General features: G+C 35.2%; 1 protein-coding gene across 10 annotated transcripts in view; it reads right to left on the reverse strand.

Moving 5' to 3' along the window:
* PCNX1 (pecanex 1) overlaps window positions 1–19,134 on the reverse strand; it is a 203,654-nt gene that overhangs the window by 95,395 nt on the left and 89,125 nt on the right. For 6 of the 10 annotated variants that reach the window (XM_003901999.4, XM_009211866.4, XM_017961304.3 and 3 more), the window contains 4 exons: window positions 12,031–12,121; window positions 10,192–10,249; window positions 8,545–8,762; window positions 2,642–2,795 (listed from right to left, as the gene is read on the reverse strand). In XM_003901999.4, coding sequence (XP_003902048.3) covers window positions 2,642–2,795; window positions 8,545–8,762; window positions 10,192–10,249; window positions 12,031–12,121 — 521 coding nt within the window. The remainder of the gene's footprint in view (window positions 1–2,641; window positions 2,796–8,544; window positions 8,763–10,191; window positions 10,250–12,030; window positions 12,122–19,134) is intronic. The other 4 variants (XM_009211861.4, XM_003902000.5, XM_009211865.4 and 1 more) reach the window with 3 other exon arrangements.

A 19,134-nucleotide genomic window follows, 5' to 3' on the forward strand; every position in this document is an offset into this window, starting at 1 on the left:
AAAGAGGGATCAACAAAGGAAAAGAGAGTCATCTGAAAAATGCAAGAAGCATGAGGGTGGTATAAAGTCACAGATCAAAAATGAGAAGAATATCAAAATGGAAGAGTATCCATAGGTATTAAATGATGTACCATTCATAAAGCACGGAGACTTAAGAAAATCAATTTAGCAATTAGATTGATCAGTAACAACCACAAAGACTATAATGTCAGTACTGCAATGAGGAAAGTATGGACGGGTCTTAAAGAAATAAAGCAGATAACCTAGGCTTACTCCACATGTCTAGCTATAAATGGAGAGAGAAAAAAAAGGATGGACAGTTGTTAGTAAACACAGAACTACGTGAATGGTTTTCCAGCTGTGGGAGGGCTCCTCTTCAAGGAGAACTACAAACCACTGCTCAAGGAAATAAGAGAGGACGCAAACAAATGGAAAAACATTCCATGCTCATGGATAGGAAGAATCAATATTGTGAAAATGGCCACATTGCCCAAAGTAATTTATAGATTCAATGCTATCCCCATCAAGCTACCACTGACTTTCTTCACAGAATTAGAAAAAACTACTTTAAATTTCATATGGAACCAAAAAAGAGCCCATACAGCCAAGACAATCCTAAGCAAAAAGAACAAAGCTGGAGGCATCACACTACCTGACTTCAAACTCTACTACAAGGCTTCAGTAACCAAAACAGCATGGTACTGATACCAAAACAGATACAAAGACCAAAGGAACAGAACAGAGGCCTCAGAAATAACACCACACATCTACAACCATCTGATCTTTGACAAATCTGACAAAAATGGGGAAAGGATTCCCTATTTAATGAATGGTGTTGGGAAAACTGGCTAGCCAAATGCAGAAAACTGAAACTGGACCCCTTCCTTACACCTTATACAAAAATTAACTCAAGACAGATTAAAGACTTAAACATAAAACCTAAAACCATAAAAACCCTAGAAGAAAACCTAGGCAATACCATTCAGGACATAGGCATGGGCAAACACTTCATGGCTAAAACACCAAAAGCAATGGCAACAAAAGCCAAAATTGACAAATGGGATCTAATTAAACTAAAGAGCTTCTGCACAGCAAAAGAAACTATCATCAGAGTGAACAGGCAACCTACAGAATAGGAGAAAATTTTTGCAATCTATCTATCTGACATACAGCTAATATCCAGCATCTACAAGGAACTTAAATTTACAAGAAAAAAAAATCCCATCCAAAATTGGGTGAAGGATATGAACAGACACTTCTCAAAAGACATTTATGTGGCCAAAAAACATATGAAAAAAAGCTCATCATCAATGGTCATTAGAGAAATGTAAATCAAAACCACAATGAGATACCATCTCACGCCAGTTAGAACGGCAATCATTAAAGTCAGGAAACAACAGATGCTGGAGAGGATGTGAAGAAATAGGAAAGCTTTTACACTGTTGGTGGGAGTATAAATTAGTTCAACCATTGTGGAAGACAGTGTGGCAACTCCTCAAGGATCTAGAACCAGAAATACCATCTGACCCAGCAATTCCATTACTGGGTATATACCCAAAGGATTATAAATCATTCTACTATAAAGACACATGCACATGTATGTTTATTGTGGCACTGTTCACAATAGCAAAGACTTGGAACTCACTCAAATGCCCATCAATGATAGACTGGATAAAGAAAATGTGGCACATATACAACACGGAATACCATGCAGCCATAAAAAAGGATGAGTTCATGTCCTTTGCAGGGACATGGATGAAGTTGGAAACTATCATTCTCAGCAAACTAACACAAGAACAGAAAACCAAACACTGCATGTTCTCACAAGTAGCAGTTGAACAATGAGAACACATGGACACAGGGAGGGGAACATCACACACTGGGGTCGTCAGAGGAGGGGAAGTAGGGGAGGGATAGCATTAGGAGAAATATCTAATGTAGATGACGGGTTGATGGGTGCAGCTAACCACCATGGCATGTGTATACCTATGTAACAAATCTGCACATGTATCCCAGAACTAAAAGTATTTTTTAAAAAAATCTACTACTATTTAAAAAAAAAAAAGAATGCTAGTTCTTATTTTAACAAATACAGTTTTCTTTTAGGCCGGGCGTGGTGGCTCATGCCTGTAATCCCAGCACTTTGGGAAGCTGAGGCAGGCGAATCACAAGGTCAGGAGTTTGAGACCAGCCTGACCAACATGATGAAACCTCGTCTCTACTAAAAATACAAAAATTAGCCAGGCATGGTGGCATGTGCCTGTAATCCCAGCTACTCAGGAGGCTGAGGCAGGAGAATTGCTTGAACCTGGGAGGCGAAGGCTGCAGTGAGCCAGATCGTGCCGTCGCACTGCAGCCTGGGCGACACAGCAAGACTCCATCTCCAAAAAACAAAACAAAACAAACAAAACAAATACAGTTTATTTTAATATAAAAAATTTGTTTTTAGGAAGTTCTAATTTACATACAATTATTTTTAAGGTTTATATCCCCCTTTGGCTCTCTACACAATCTTGTGTAAACATCCAAGAAAAGTAAGCCTAAAAATAATTATCTTACTATAATTCAGTAATTACTACAAAATCCTCTGCCTTTTAACACAAATATAATTCCATAGCATAAAAAGACGAGATGCTGGTACCTTAAGCAGTGAGTATTGACAGCTGGCTATGACAAGGCAGAACTGGAAGACCCAGATATCTCTGAAGAATCCTTGTATGAGAAGAATAGATCCCAAAAAGGCCACGAGAATAGCCAGGATGACAGCTAACACATTTTCCAGGATCTCACGATTTCTACAGATAGAAAAACTTATGAGTAAGTATATCATAAGTATAAGAAATTAACCAAATGGAAAAAAGGGAAGACATAAATATGAAGTTCCTAATATGCCAGATGTCTTTTTGGTACTGAGTTTGAACAAGGTTTTAGATCATACTGAAAACAAACTAGTTTCATGTGGACACAACATGAATTCTTATACACAAATAAAACATGTTACAATGAATTCCAATTACATAATATAGTTTTAAATTTCTATTTTAAAAATGTTACTCTCCTTAATATCTGCTTTTCTATTCTATTTGTTGCAAAATAGTTAACAAACTTGGATGGCAAATAAAATACGTACACAAAGAATCACATTACGTTTAAAAACCAAAATCTCTAGTTTCTAGAAAATTAAATTTAAAACATTTGTTACATGGCAAAATTGTAACAAAATTCTGGCACTAAGTGATTTCACTTCCCCCATCTCTCAGTCATCTGAAAGAATTAGAAAATTCACTTATTAGAATTATTTAAATATGGGCTCTTACATATCTTGAAAATGAAGGTAGTGACAAAGACCTCTATCTGCTTCTATTAAACTTCCTAAGACAATTCTATACTTCATTAAACTGACATTGAAAGAGAAACAATATGATGCTCAAGAGAGATATATATAGCAATGAAGATTATTTTTATGTCATACACACACAAGAATCTATCTCATTACTTCTTTGGAAATTTTATTCACAAAATGTTATACAAACACATCCTTTAGTATTTCCCTAAAATACTTTTAAGTCATATTTTTAAAGACTATTAAAAAATGAAAAAATGCTCAGCACATCTCGTACATAAAGAAAGCAGGACACAAAACCATGGGCACAGCAGGATATAAGTTGTGCTATTAAAAAATTAAACATATAGGTTAAAAAAGACAATATACCAAAAATGATATTACTAATAACGCTTCTCTCCATGGAATAATTATGGTTTGCTTCTGTCAAAACTTTGTACATATTTAAATTTTCTACAATAGTTAAGGAATTACTTTTATAATCATAAAAAAACTTAACAAATATATTAACCCAATCCCATATTTATCACAATCAACTGGGCCTAAAAATAAAATTCATAAACATCTTTGTACTACTTCATTTAATGGTTCTACCAGATAAAAAAGTTCAACAGTATTTCCAAATCAATAAATTACTGGCATTTCCATTTGATTTTAGGTGGCAGTTATGCAATTTCAGGTTTGCTAAAATTTGATGACCTCTTTTCAATTCTGGGCCTGCCTGAATAGTGCCTCCCTTGTCATTGAACAGGTATTGTCTTTGGATTTTTAAAAATTTTCAATTTTGATGAGTCCAATGTATCAATTTTTTTTTTTAATGATCTTGGTTTTGGTGTCAGAGTCAAGTAATTTTGCCTAATCCAAGTTCATAAGAGTTTTCTCCTATGTTTTCTTTTTTTATTAGAAGTTTTGTTTTAGGTTTCACATTTAAGCCTATGATATATTTTCATAATGTGGCACAAGGTAAGGCTACAAGTTCTTTATTTCTGTTTATTTTTGAGATGGGGTCTTGCTATGTTGCCCAGGCTGGCCTCAAACAATCCTCTCACCTCAGCCTCTTGAGCACACACCTCTGCGTCCATCTCTATTTTTTCGCATATGGAAATCCAATTGTTCTACTACCATTTGTTGAAAAGGCTATCCTTTCTCCATTTCATTCATTTGAATATTATTTTGATGCCATCTGGGCCTAGAGTTTTCTTTTTGGGAAAGTTTCTAAACTACAATTTCCACTTATTTAATAGATGTAAGACAATTAAGGTCATGTACTTCTTTCAGAATGAAATTTCATAATTTGTCTTTGAAGAAATTTGTCCGTTTGTCCAATGTTGAATTTATTTGCATGTAGCTGCTCATATTATTCTCTAATTATCATTTAATGCCTGTAGAGTCTGTAGTCATATCATAACTCACATTCCTGATATTGGTAATCTATGTCTTTCCTCTCCTTTTTTTTTTCTGCCCAGGCTGGCTAAAGGTTTATCAACTGATGTTCTCAAATTTTTCATTTCCTTGATTTTCTTTATTATTTCTGTTTCCTCATTTAATTGTTTTGTTCCTTACTATTACCTTCCTTCTGTTTACTTGGGCTTATGTGCGCTTGTTCTTCTAGTAAGTGGAAGGTGAAGTCACTGATTGGAGACCTTTGTTTTCTAATCTAGGTGTTTAGTGCTATAAATTTTCCTAAGTACTGCAGGTTAGTGGCATTCCCAAAATTCAGATATGGTGTGTTTTCACTTTCATTTAGCCCGAAATACTAATTTATCTCTTGACATCTTCTCTAATCGATGGGTTATTTAGAAGTGTTTAGTTTCCAAATATTTGGGGATTTTCCAAGGTTCTATTTGTTATTAATTTACCATTTAATTCACTATGTATGACTGGATAGTGGACCTTTTAAAATTTAATAACTCTTGTATTATGGCTCAAGATGTGACCTATCTTAGTAAATGTTCCGTGAGCACTTAGAAAAATGTATACTCTCTTGTTATGGATGCAGTGTTCCATAAATGTCAACCAATTTAGGCTGGTTGATAATACTGTTCAAGTTCACTATATCCTCACTGATTTTCTAAATAATTATTCTATCAAGTATTTAAAGAGAACTGCTGAAATCACCTATAACTGTGATTTGTCTATTTCTCCACTTCTATTAGCTTTTGCTTTATGAATTCTGAAGCTCTGTTTCAGGTGTACAAACATTTAGGACTGTTAAATCCTGTGGATTAATTGACTCCTTATCACTATGAAATGGGCTTCTTCACCCTTAGTAATATTCTTTGTTCTGAAGTCTACTTTAAAACAGCCAGTACAATAAGCCTTTTGTTAATGTTAGCATGGTATATCTTTTTCCATCTTTTAACCTGTTTGTTTTTATTTTATTTTGGTACAAAATAAAATAAGTATTTGGTCTATGTTGCCCAGGCTGGTTTCGAAAACTGGGCCTCAAGAGATCCTCCCACCTCAGACTTCCAAAGTGCTAGGATCATAGGCATAAGCCACCACACTGTCCTCTGTTTTTATATTTAAAGTACCTTCCTTGTAGGCAGCTTGGAGTTAAGTGTTGTTCTTTTTTATATAATCTGCCAATTTCTGACTTTTTCTGACTCTATCATCTTGTCATTTGTTTCCTATTTGTCTCATCTATTCTCTGATCTTTTTCCACCTTATTGATTAACAGTAATTTTTATAATCTATCTTATCTCCTTTTTGACATATTAGCTACAACTCTTTTGTTATTTTAGTGGTTTCCTTGCGATAGGTTTTGGTAAGAATTTTTAAAAATATGTTCATAGAGACAGAGTCTTACTAGGTTGCCAAGGCTGGCCTCAAACTCCTAGGCTCAAGTGATCCTCCTGCCTCTGCCTCCCAAAGTGCTGGGATTACAGGTATAAGCCACTGCGACTAGCTTAGGGTTTACAATATACATTTATGACAGTCTACCTTCAAGTGATGATCACTTCACATATAAGAAACTTAAAATAGTATGCTTTTATTTCTCCCCTCTCTGCCTTTATGCTATTATCATAAATTTTACTTTTACATGTTATAAACCAAAGCATTGTTATTTTCGTTTAAACAGTCAGTTATCTCTTAAAGAAACTTACTAATAAGAAAAAATATTTTATATTTATCCATGTAGTGACTTACCATTTCTATTTATCTTTGTTCCTTTGGGTAGACTTATATTTCCATCTGAGATCACTTTCCTTCTGCCTGAAAGACATCCTCCAACATTTTTTGTAGTGTGGGGCTGCTCATAAAGAATTCTTCCCATTTTTTTCTGATCTGAAAATGTCTTTATTTCACTTTGGTTTTTAAAAGGTATTTTTGCTATGTATAGAACTGTAGGTTGACAGGGTTTCTTTCTTTTCAGTACTTTAAAGATGCTCCTCTATTGTCTTTTCACTTCATTATTTCCAACAATAAAAAGGATGTCTTCTTTATCCTTGCTCCTCTTTTTTTCTCTTGCAATTTTAACAATTTTATCACTGGTTTTGAGTAGTTGTGTGCCTTGGTGTAGTTTTATTCAAGTATTTTATGCTTTGAGGTTCACTGGGCTTCCTGAATGTGTATTCATAGTTTTCATCAAATTTGGAAAGTTCCCCACCCTTATTTCTTCAAAATCTTTTGTCTCCTTGTTTCCTCTTGTAGTTGTCCCACAGCTTTTTCTCATTTTGTTTTCATACTCTTTTCACCGGGTACAGTGGACTCTTGTTTCATTCTGGATAGTTTCCATTACTATGCCTTCGAGTTCACTAATCTTTTCTTCTACAAGGTGCAATCTACCACTAATCCCATCCAGTGTATTTTTCATCTCGGGGATTATAGTTTTCAACTCTGTAAGTTTGATTTGGGACTTTTAAAAGTATCTCCTATGTCCGTAGTTAACTTTTTAAACATATGGAAAGCAGTTATAACTGTTTTAATGTCCTTGTCTGCTAATTCTAATATCTATGCAAGCTACAGTTTAGTCTCAACTGATTTATTATTCTTGTTACAGGTCATTTTCTCATTTCTTTGTACAGCTGGTCATCTTTGACTGAATCCTAGACATTGTGAATCTTAACTTGTTGGGAGCTGGGTATTTCTGGATTTCCATAAATCTTCTTAGATTTTATGTTACTTGGAAACCGTTTGATCCCTTCAGGTCTTGGTTTTATGACTTGTTAGGTGGGTGTGAAGTAGTGCTCCTGCTAGGGCTAATTATTCCCCACTTTTAAAGATCTTCCTGATTATTCTACACAAGGCACCATAAAATATGAACCCTAAACATCTCCAATCTGGCTAGTAGGGACATACACTATTCCTAGTGCTGTGTGATTGCCAGTAACTGCTCCCCTGTTCCTTTTCACGTGGTTCTTTCCCTGGCCTCAAACAGTTTCCTCACATACAGGAACTTATCCATACTCTGCCAAACAGTCGAGGCAACTCAATGCAGATCTCTAAGGTTCTCTCTCTAAGCAGCTCTCTCCTCTCTGACAGTCTGTCCTATGGGCTCTAACTGCCATAGTCTCCCTGGACTTTCAGTTCTATCTCCTTAACTCAGGAAGTTGGCTGGACTCTACTTCAGTTCTCCCTATCTTGCAGCCTGGAAACTCTCTCAAAGCATTAAGCTGGGGCAACTGTAGAGCTCATGTTATTTGTTGTCATCTCTCAAGAATCACTGTCCTTTTTTCCTCATCTCCAATGTCTTGAAAACCACTGTTTCATGTACTTTGTCTATTTTTGGTTGTTTCACATGGGATGATAAATTCAATCCTGTTACTCTATGTTGATTGGAAGCAGCTGTTGGTCACCAAGTTTGTAATACAGTAGACTCATGTGTTTGCCATTAAGGTAGCAGTGTTAAGAAACCCGGAAACAGAAGTTTCCTCTTATAACTGTTATATAGAACTTTGCATCATATTACCTATAACCTTAAGACCATCAACACCTCATATTCTTTGGCTTTTGAGTAGCAGTTGTATGAGTCTAACTGATTAACAAAAATAATTTCTTTGTATAAAGATATTGAAATTGCAACCAAAACATTTTTAATGGATTTAAGACAGTCAATGTTTAGAAGCCCTATTACCTTAACTTTTATCTCAAGAGGACAAAATCAGAAAACATCTCCCAACATGATAACCTAAAAACCTGGACACTTCACCTTAAAAATAAAATCTGCATATATCATTAATATCACACTATAATCTCACCTATCAAACAGGGCCAAAAGTGTGAGTCTGTCAAAGTTAATGCCGATCCACAGCTGGGGTAGAATCCAAAAGCGATAATAGTGTTTAACCTTTTGGGCAGCTTCTTCTGTTGGGCCGTACGTAGCTGCCAAGTCAGGGCTTAGATCAATGTCCTGTTGCTCCAACAAATCTGTATCAATGGTCAATAGTCTATTCAACCGAATCTGTGGGAGAGAGAGCTAAAAGAAAGTCAGCATTGAAAGGCTTAAAATATCTTCAATATTTATTTGTTTGTTCAAAATAAAATATCTTCATAATTCAAGAGTTACTCAGTTAGCTTATCAGTTATCTAAGCCCCTTAATTTTCTTCTCTAATACACTTTTTTTTTTGACATGGAGTCTCATCTGTCACCCAGGCTGGAGTATAGTGGCGCGATCTCGGCTCACTGCAACCTCTGCCTCCCTGGTTCACACAATTCTCTGCCTCAGCCTCCCGAGCTGCTGGGATTACAGGTACCTGCCACTATGCCCGGCTAATATTTTTTCTATTTTTTGTAGAGACGGGGTTTTACCATCTCGGCCAGGCTGGTCTTGAACTCCTGACCTTGTGATCCACCCGCCTCGGCCTCTCAAAGTGCTGGGATTACAGGCGTGAGCCACTGCGCCCAGCCTACTCTTTATGAATATGTTATCACTACCAGAAACTATAGAAGGTGACAATAAAAAGCGAACTAAAACAAAATTAATTAATCAATAAATCTTTTGTAAATAATTGACTAGAAAGTGTTTAAAATCTTAAGATTTTTCTCAGGGAATGCTTAAGAAAAAATCTTAAGATTTTATAACCGTATAGCTAGTGAATCCATTAAAACCACTTACTGTGAATCCTTAGTGGCTTCTCTTCTCCCTGTCACAATTTATAGCCTTTTCTCCTTAAGCTTTGAACCTCATTATCAGTGTTAAATCTGAGCTCCACTGCATTGGATCCAATGGCAGCAACTCTCATTTCTTCCCATAGTCTCTCATCATTGTTGTTACTATATTTCCAAATCCCTCTGTTTTTTTGTTTGTTTTGGCAAGCTGCTCACCTGAGGCTATACAAATTACTACACTACATTTCTTTTAACTTCAACTCAACCATTCATCAGTTTACCAGTTTTCTTTTCCTCAGAAAGCATCAAAAGTTGACTGTATCTGGCACAGCACTAGGCAGCATTTTGCTATCTCAAGGTTCCCATACCATTTAAAAGTAGAAAACAATAAAACAATCATCTTCCCATGTTTGCTTTCCTATGGAGTTTCCTGGAATACACTATAGACAAAAAGTAGGGACGGTTTTTACTTTTCAAACACGTATCTGGGTATAGTTGAGAAAATTTACTTCCAATATATAACACAGTCATTTCTATCTCTAAGCACTGACAAATACTTTCCAAAATACTTTTTAAAATACTCTATCCCAAGGCTTCTTAACCTTGTACTTTGGTTTCTTATCAAAGGACTTAGAAAAAGAGAGCAACTGGAGGACAGCAAAGTGATTTTGCCATATTTTCAAAACATTTTTTTGTAACTTCATCAATTTTATGGCTTTTATAGCTCTCTATAAAAATATATATTTCAGATTTAATCTGAAAATTTATCATGTTGTAAAAATAAAGAAAAACCTACCACATCATGTGGATAAAATCGAACTGAGGTAGAACTGGATACATGAGAATCTGTGTCACTAAAATAAAATAAAAAAGACTTTAGGGAACAAACAGTTTGTCAAACAGAAAGAAAAATATATCCTTTAACAATCACATGAGATTCACATATCTTCACTTTTCCATGTTAACTTCAAAATGCAAAATAGCATTTTCCTAGAGTCGTGATAAAAGCATAGCCTCTGGGTCAGTGACTACATTCAAATCTCTTCAACTGAATGAGATCTTGGACAAGTTACCTACCCTCTTCATACTTCCGTTTCCTCTTCAGTAACATATGACAATAGTATCTATCTGTATCACAAGGTTCTTGTGAAAGTGTTTAAATGAGATAATCCAAAGAAAGCAATAAACATATTGCCAGAAGCCAGTAAAGACACAATAAATTTAAGTATAATGTAATAACCTACAACATAATTCAGTTTCCACAGTTCAGTTATGTTTGGATTTCAAAACTTGAGGCTTTACCACATTTATGGTGTAAGGAATTGTTCTCTTGAACTACATTAAACATAGTAACAGCATTTCTATCCCTCCATCCTCCTACTGTTTCCGTTGTTACAGAATCAGGGTAACAGTCCAATTTAATAATTTTTTGAGAGGGTGAATTCTGAAACTAGACCAAAAGAGCTTAAAGAGCATAGTTATCTATATGTTCTACTTTTTTAGCATGTGAAGCTAAATGACTGCAATATTTTAGTGCTTCAAATGGTCCCTCAAAACAAAAAAATAAGTAAACAGCCCACAGATGTCTAACATTTAAATAGATGTGATCTATTATTAAACGGAAGTCCTAAAATAAGAATCAATAACTCTTGAGGGGAAAGAAAGCTAATTAATCAAGAACAGGTTTCAAAGTGCAATTCGAATAGATAAGCAATAAGATCAAAATTTCAGAAAACAAACATTTTAACACCTTCTAAAACTATAATTGTGTTATATGATCAAGATTTCTAATTTATTTGCTCTTCTCCTGACTTCATTATCTTACAAATTCCTTCGGGGGGGGTGGGAAGAAACTAAAGGTAACATATGAGACATATTTTAAGAAATTCTTCCTTAAAGCCAGTAAAAGAAATTTTAAACAAAATGAAAGTTGATTATTTAAAAAGGTACCTGACCAAACACTTAGAAGGAATTAAAATTTTAAAATTACATAAAGAAAGAGAACTGACAGGCTTGAACTTAGTTATGTAAGAACTTATAAGAAGAGTAAGTCCTGATTAGCTTTTATACATTATACAATATATAGAGAACATGAAATTTACAATTAAATTTGACACTGTGGGAAAACACTGTGCCCCTATAAGATCTTTGGGATATCTTGATTTAGTTTTTAAAACACAGAATAGCTTTTGTTTTAAAAATAATACTTTCTTTTTTCCATAGCAAAAAAAAATCTACCTTAAGTTTTTAGAAACAAATGCACTATGACAAATTATTAGAGTAAATATAAAGATGTTTTCAAAATAACTTTTATATCTGACCTGGTGACTACAGTTAACAATGTACTGTATAGTTGAAAATCACTAAGAGAGCAGATTTAAGTGTCCTCACCACAAACAAGATTATAAGTATGTGAGGTAATACATGTTAATTTTAGCTCAATTTAGCCAATGTATACAGTATTTCAGAACATCAGGTTGTATGTCATAAATATTTATAATTTTTATTTGTCAGTTAGCAACATTAAACAATTATAAAAAACAAAAAAATTAACTTTTATAGTTCTAGGCTTAAAAACATTAAACATGGCAAACATATGAAAGTACATACACTCCTAATATGACTTCACACATACCAGATATTGGATGCTCTTCTTGCTGCTGGTTCAAAATTCACAAGTGACATATCACAGCCACCAGTCTCATACAGCGTAGAAGAGAACTTACCTAGCAAATAAATGATTATTTTAAAAAGCCATTAGAATACTCAGAATTTTCCCTTCACGATATACTAAATTTCATAAGTTTTTACATCCTAAGAAAACATACCATAACCTTTATAAAAAAATATTTTTAAAACAATAATCTGCATGTAATTCAGCATGATGTGAGTTGAAAAGGAATGTCGGACAGTAGGCTAAAACATCAACATACAAAATTAGGTATTAAAAGGAAGGGACTTAAGTCAGCTTTGCAATATCAATGTCTTTTTTCTTTTTCCCACAGCACATTCTCTATTCAGGTGATCATATGAATGAATTTAATGTTTAAAAATCACCTGACAACTACTTGCAGGGGGTGAGTAGCCATTTGCAAAGCTTCTTAAGTTTGAAATAGCTCAAACTACAAGCCCACAAAATCGTGTGACTGCATTCTGAGCTGTGTTTCTAAGAAGAAAAGTGTCCAAGTGTATCTAAGAAAGGTCAGTGAATTGAAAGAGCTAGTATTGCTGGTGATAATTAAATTATATTATTTAATGATATAATTTATGTATGTTTCTACCACAAGAGCACTACGAAACATTTAGAAACAGCAATTGCTATAACCAAGTATCACTATGAAACTGACAAAAGCTTTAAAAATCATATTGATTGCAAATGTTGCATATGAATATAGATTTTTTTAATTCTCTTAAGATGAACTTTATAATATCAAATGATTTCTGATAATGAAATTTTAAAACTCCACATACTGCCTGAGATGTATTCTTCCCCTTTGAGGATCTATGGTAGCCATATTGGTGATGAAAAGGGAGCATAAATTAATTAATATAAATTTCCACGAGGGCAATGAAATGAGGTGTACAATTCTACAACAACTTTGTCTAGTCCAGGGTGCTTTTTGAGTATTTATGAGGTTTTTATTTTATTAGCTGGAATTAATGAGGTTAAAAATAGGAATCTTTTTTTTCTTTTTTTTTGAGATGGAGTCTCACTCTGTCACCCAGGATGGAGTACAGTGGTGCAATCTCGGCTCACTGCAAGCTCCGCCTCCCGGGTTCACGCCATTCTCCTGCCTCAGCCTCCCAAGTAGCTGGGACTACAGGCACCTGCCACCACACGGGCTAATTTTTTGTATTTTTAGTAGAGACAGGGTTTCACCATGTTAGCCAGGATGGTCTTGATCTCCTGACCTCGTGATCCGCCTGCCTCGGCCTCCCAAAGTGCTAGGATTACAGGCGTGAGCCACCACCCCTGGCCAAAAATAGGAATTTTAAAGGGCAATGTTGACTTGATGGCAAGGCTAAAAGTCAGATTTTTTTCCATGCCTACAATGCAAAGAGTGTGCAATAAGGATTTTTTATTTAAGTGAAATGCTTGAAAAAACGCTAGTAAAAGGACTCTATAATGTACTAATATGACTAAGGGTTTACAGAACATCTCAAGCATTACTTCATTCTTTAAAATGACTAGAACCAGAAAAAAATAACAATTTGAATTATTTGAGTATGTTCTATGGATCATAAAAGTTATGGTGTTTTCTGTAGCCACATTTTTTTTTTTTGTCAGAATAATATATTCTTGAGATAAGTTGGGGAAAAAAAGGTTTTCTATGAAATGCTCAGTTCATTTGCTGTCTTTTTTCAAGATGTGAATTATTTAAGATGCCCCCCACCCCCGTCTTTAAGTCATAAGTCATTCATCCTTAGCACCTCTAATAGAAACTGGATTAGTGAGCTAAAATGAAATGATACAAGCTGTCAACTTGGCTACTTCTTAGATGTATCACTTTTTTAAAGTGGTAGGGTGAATTACAGAAGTTGCTACCAAAAAAAATTAAAAATACTGGCTCACTTAAAATTAAAAAATTTTTTAATTGTAGTTTTTTATGCTCTGTTCTGTATTCATTTATTGGATAGTCAATAATTAACGGTGCTATCATAATTAAACTTACATTAAGAGAAAAAAGAAATATCTGCTCAAAATCACGGATTGCATAAATGCAGAATTATTATTAACTACATTAAATGACTAAATCATAGATTAACAAAGAGCAAAGTGCTTGGTTACTCCATGTGAAACTCAGTAAGAACAGAACGCATAAATGTATTGTCATAACATACTTTATACGTATTTTAGAAATAAGTTAATTCTGTATTCAGTAGAACTTAAACTGTCGTAGTATTTCTCAGCATTTAAGCTTTCCAAAGGATTTTTATTAATATATACGTTCTGTTCTTGGTATACTAAAAATAATATGTATCTGTAACAAAATCAGCTAAAGATATTACCTTTGTAATTTTCAAATGAAACAGTAAAAGAATATGTCATTATACTACCATGTTTTCTTTTATGTATAAATATCTAATATTAAATTTATATAGAAATGGTTGCATTTTAAATAAGTAAACATAAAGAATGCAAAAAAAAGCTTTTCGAGACAGAGAGCTGGAAGAATTGAGTAGTTCTATTACTACCTAAATTTACAACTCTGAGTGATTCTATGCAAAAAATCTAAAAATTTAAGCAGAAGCATAAATATGTCTAAAAGGGAGGCTATGATTTTAACAGAAGTACATGACTTCAACAGTGCTTTTCTTCTTTTCCTTAAGAGATTTTTGTCTATTAAGCAGAAGCATGTTTAGGTTCTCAAAAATACACATGGCACTTATCAGAACAAACTAACATTGTAATAAGGCCTCATGGTGTAGTCCCAACTTCACTCCAAAAGAACAATTCTATGTACTTTAGAAGTATCAAATTTTACTCCGAAGATGAACACATCAGAAAAAAATTACACTAAAAATGTATTTTAATGTGCTAATGTAACCTACTGAAGGCAGCTTAAAAAATAACCAACCAGAAATAAATATATATTACTATTGGTTTATAAAGATTATGTTAAATTTGTACAAGTTTTCTTGGCATACACAGCAATTTTACTATTTCTTTTGGGATTAAAACCATCATATTTAAACTTTAGGTCCAAAGTAAAATGTGCCGTTACAATACCCCTATTTTAATATTATTCTGCATTAAGAAAAATGCTTCAATACTAATTTTTTCTAATAAACCGAGAAGAAAGCAGAGCAAAGAAATATGTCCTTCTCACATGAATTTGGATTATAAACTAAGCCATCTCATCATGATTCAACTGTAACCAATTAATTATATCTGATAGAATGCCTCTGTCATGATTTAAGGAGAAAAAAATCAATTTCTAACAAAATAAACAAGATTACAAACTGGAATTTCAGACTTGTAAAAATTATACTGGCCAAGGGTCTGCATCTCTAAAGACACATACACAAAAAGCTGATATGCCAGACTTGTAAAAATTATACTGGCCAAGGGTCTGCATCTCTAAAGACACATACACAAAAAGCTGATATGCCAGGCACAGCAGCTCATGCCAGTAATCCCAGCATTTTGGGAGGTAAGGTGGGAGGACTGCTGGAGCCCAGGAGTTGAAGACAAGCCCAAGCAACATAGTGAGACCTCATCTCTACAAACACACACACACACACACACACACACACACACATATACTAGCTGGGTGTGGTGGCATGTGCCCATGGGCCTAATGACTTGGGAAGTTGAGGTGGGAGGATCACTTAAGCTGAGGAAGTTCAGGCTGCAGTGAGCTGTGTTCATGCCACTGCCCTCCAGCCTGGGCAAGAGAGTGAGACCCTGTCTCAAAAAAAAAAAAAAAAAAGTTAAGATATCTGGCATTTCTTAGCAGTCTTATTGAATACTGTTATTGTTCATAAAATTTGTTAATTACACACAACCATTCTTTCAAAGTAATATTTCAAAGTAACAACTATAGGTCAATAAATAAGTGATGAGCAACAGGAAGATGAGTAAAATTGGATACTGACTTAACACCAAGGATACTTGAAGCATTTGCCTAGAGCCATGAACGGTCCAGCAGGCAAATTCTGATAAACATTCCCAAGATACTGATAGAAGACATGAGAAGTTAATGGGATTCTCTAACTTGTCCTATCAGTAAAAATCCTCACCACACAACACGAAGTTGAGCACATAAGAATTTTAAGAAAAGGACTCACCTAAGAAACTCAAATTGCATTCCTTTTTTTTTTTTTTTTTTTTCTTTTCTTTTTTCTTTTTTGAGACAGAGACTCATTCTGTCACCCAGGCTGGAGTGCAATGGCACAATCATAGCTCACTGCAATCTCAAACTCCTAGGTTCCAGGGATCCTCCCACCTCAGCTTCCTGAGTAGCTGGGGCTGCAGGCACATGCCACCACGCCTGGCTTACTTTTTAAAAAATTTTTGTAGAGATGGGGGTCTCGCTATGCTGCCCAGGCTGGTCTCAAATTCCTGGGCTTAAGTGATACCTCCTGCCTTGGCCTCCCAACATGCTGGAATTACAGGTGTTAGCCACTGCGCCCAGGCTGTTGTATTCTTGACATCACTCATTTTTCTAAAGATACCTATATGTATCTTGGAAGGAGGTGGTTACTAGAACAAATCATCTATAGGGCTTTTCTAATTCCAAGTATCAAAAACAAAAGAAGTCTCTTAAATTTCTTGGATAATTTTCTTCTTTAACCACCGACCTCCTCAACCTTCCCTTCATTCTGTGTCCTCCAAGCCAGATGCACTTCTACATTGACTTCTCTTTTTTTAGTATTACTCATAGGGCAGAGAGGGGCTATAAGAACAAAGAGAGATGCATGGGCAGTAAATGTATAAAGTGAGTTTTTCAGAGACATTTGGGGGACCACATACATTCTATATGACTGAAGTACTCAATAATAGAAATGTTATTCAAAAAATAATCTGACGGAGATAGCATTGTGTTCATAATGCAATCTCAATGAATATACTACTATACTTTTAAAGAGAAGGCCTTTAAGATCCATTCTAATTTCTTGGATAGTACCTCCCTTATAATCGTAAGTGGTGACTCAGTTTTCACCCAAACAGAAATTACTCCCTATATTGCTGCTTACTGGTTAACGCAGCGGTCCCCAACCTTTCTGGCACAAGGGACTAGTTTCATGGAAGACAATTTTTCTATGGATCCATGGGATTGGAGGATGGTTTCAGGATGAAACTGTTCCATCTCAGATCATCAGGCATTAGATTCTCATGAGGAGAGGAGCGGGCAACCTAGATCCCTCGCATGTGTAGTTTACAATAAGGTTCACGCTCCTATGAGAAATGAATGCTGCCACTGATCTGACAGGAAGAGGAGCTCAGGCAGAAATGCTTGCTCCCCACACCCCGCTCACCTCCTGCTGTGCAGCCCGGTTCCTAACAGGCCACAGATCCATGCCAGTCCATGGCCTGGGGGTTGGGGACCCCTGGGTTAAGGGACTTGTTTCTCCCTAGATTAGGGGAGAAATAAAGGAGTCCAAAAACTTTTCCTGTGAAGGGTCAGATACTACATATTTTAGGCTTCATGGGCCAGATAACCTCTGTTGCAACAATTCAAGTCTACAGCTGTAACATGAAAGCAGGCATAGACAACACAGAACATAAATACAAATTTTATTTATTTATAAAAACAGGCAGGTATAGAGCTGGACTTAGCCCACAGGTGGTGGTTTGCCAACACCTGTCCTAGACCAAGAATCTTAGGCTCCAAAAACTTCTTTAATCCTCATGATACAATGGAAAAAAGACAGTTTAGAAATTTTATTCACGACAGCCAAAAACGGGAAACAATACAACCATCGTCAGGTGAACAGATAAGCAATATACAGCCTGCTCATACAATGGAATTCTCAGCAGTAAGAAAGAACAAACTACTCACACATGCAAGCAGTACGATGAATCTCAAAAAGCATTACACTACAGGAAAAGTACATACGAAAGGCTGTATACTATATGATTCCATTTATATCAACTGCTAGAAGAGGGAAATCATAATGATAGAAAGCAGATTAGTGGTTGCCCATGACCAGAGGCAGCAGAGAGATGGACTGCAACAAGGCACAGAGAATTTTTTGAAGGTGACAGAAACACTCACATCTTGATTAAGGTATTTGACGGGTATACACATCTGTTAAAACTCCTTGGATTGTACACATTTAACAGATGCCATTTACTGTACCTAAATTATATATCCATAAAGTTGACGAAGAAACAGGAAAATAAAGACTGAACAGGTAAGAGTCTGATGAGCATGTAACAGCACGCCATCAGTGAAATTCCCACCAGATACTAAGATATGGGGGAATTATATTGGTATTTGCCGTTCTGTTTCATGGTTTCATTTAAAAATTATTACTCATTGGAAAATTAAAAAGTAGTATGTAAAAAGAAAGTTCCTCACTACCCAAAGATAGCCACTGCCAAGAGCATTTTCTGTGTTCCTCTGAACAGAATCTTCCCCTCACTGAATTTCTGCTGGGCTTTTGTCTACCTAGTTAGAGACATTTTTCAGCCTCTCCCGTGGCAAGAAGTTGTCACATGATTATGTATGGCCAATGAAAGGTGGGAGAAAATGAAAGGCATGTTTTCCAAATCTCAATCAGGAAGATAAAGGCTAGATGTCCTTGATCTTTTCTACTCCCTCCTCATTCCTGTTTGCTGGAAAATGTCAATGACTAAAGCAGGCCCTTTGGACAAGGCAAGAAAGCCACATGTGAAAGATAACATAATCCATCCATCATGACAGGAATAGATCCCATTAGACTCCCAATGGTTCTCATGAGAGAAATAGAAACTTCTCTTTCATTTCAATGATTTTGGAAGGTTCTTTCCTTGAAAGAATCTAACATATATTCCAACTAATGCATCTACTAACCAGCTTTATATTAGAATCTTAATAATGATTAATGTTAGAAAGCAGATAATCTAGTCTAGAGATTCAATGAATTCTTTACAACATACTAGTGAGAGACAAATTAAATATCTCAACCTGTCCCTGTAAGTTTCTGTAAAATTCCTAGAGCTGTTCACGCACCCAAAACTATCTGAAATAATATTTTAGTAGTCTTCCCACAATAACAATGATAAACTTCTGAGCATTATCCAGGGGAT

The sequence above is a fragment of the Papio anubis genome, chromosome 7 (assembly GCF_008728515.1).
Source record: "Papio anubis isolate 15944 chromosome 7, Panubis1.0, whole genome shotgun sequence".
Taxonomy (NCBI): domain Eukaryota; kingdom Metazoa; phylum Chordata; class Mammalia; order Primates; family Cercopithecidae; genus Papio; species Papio anubis.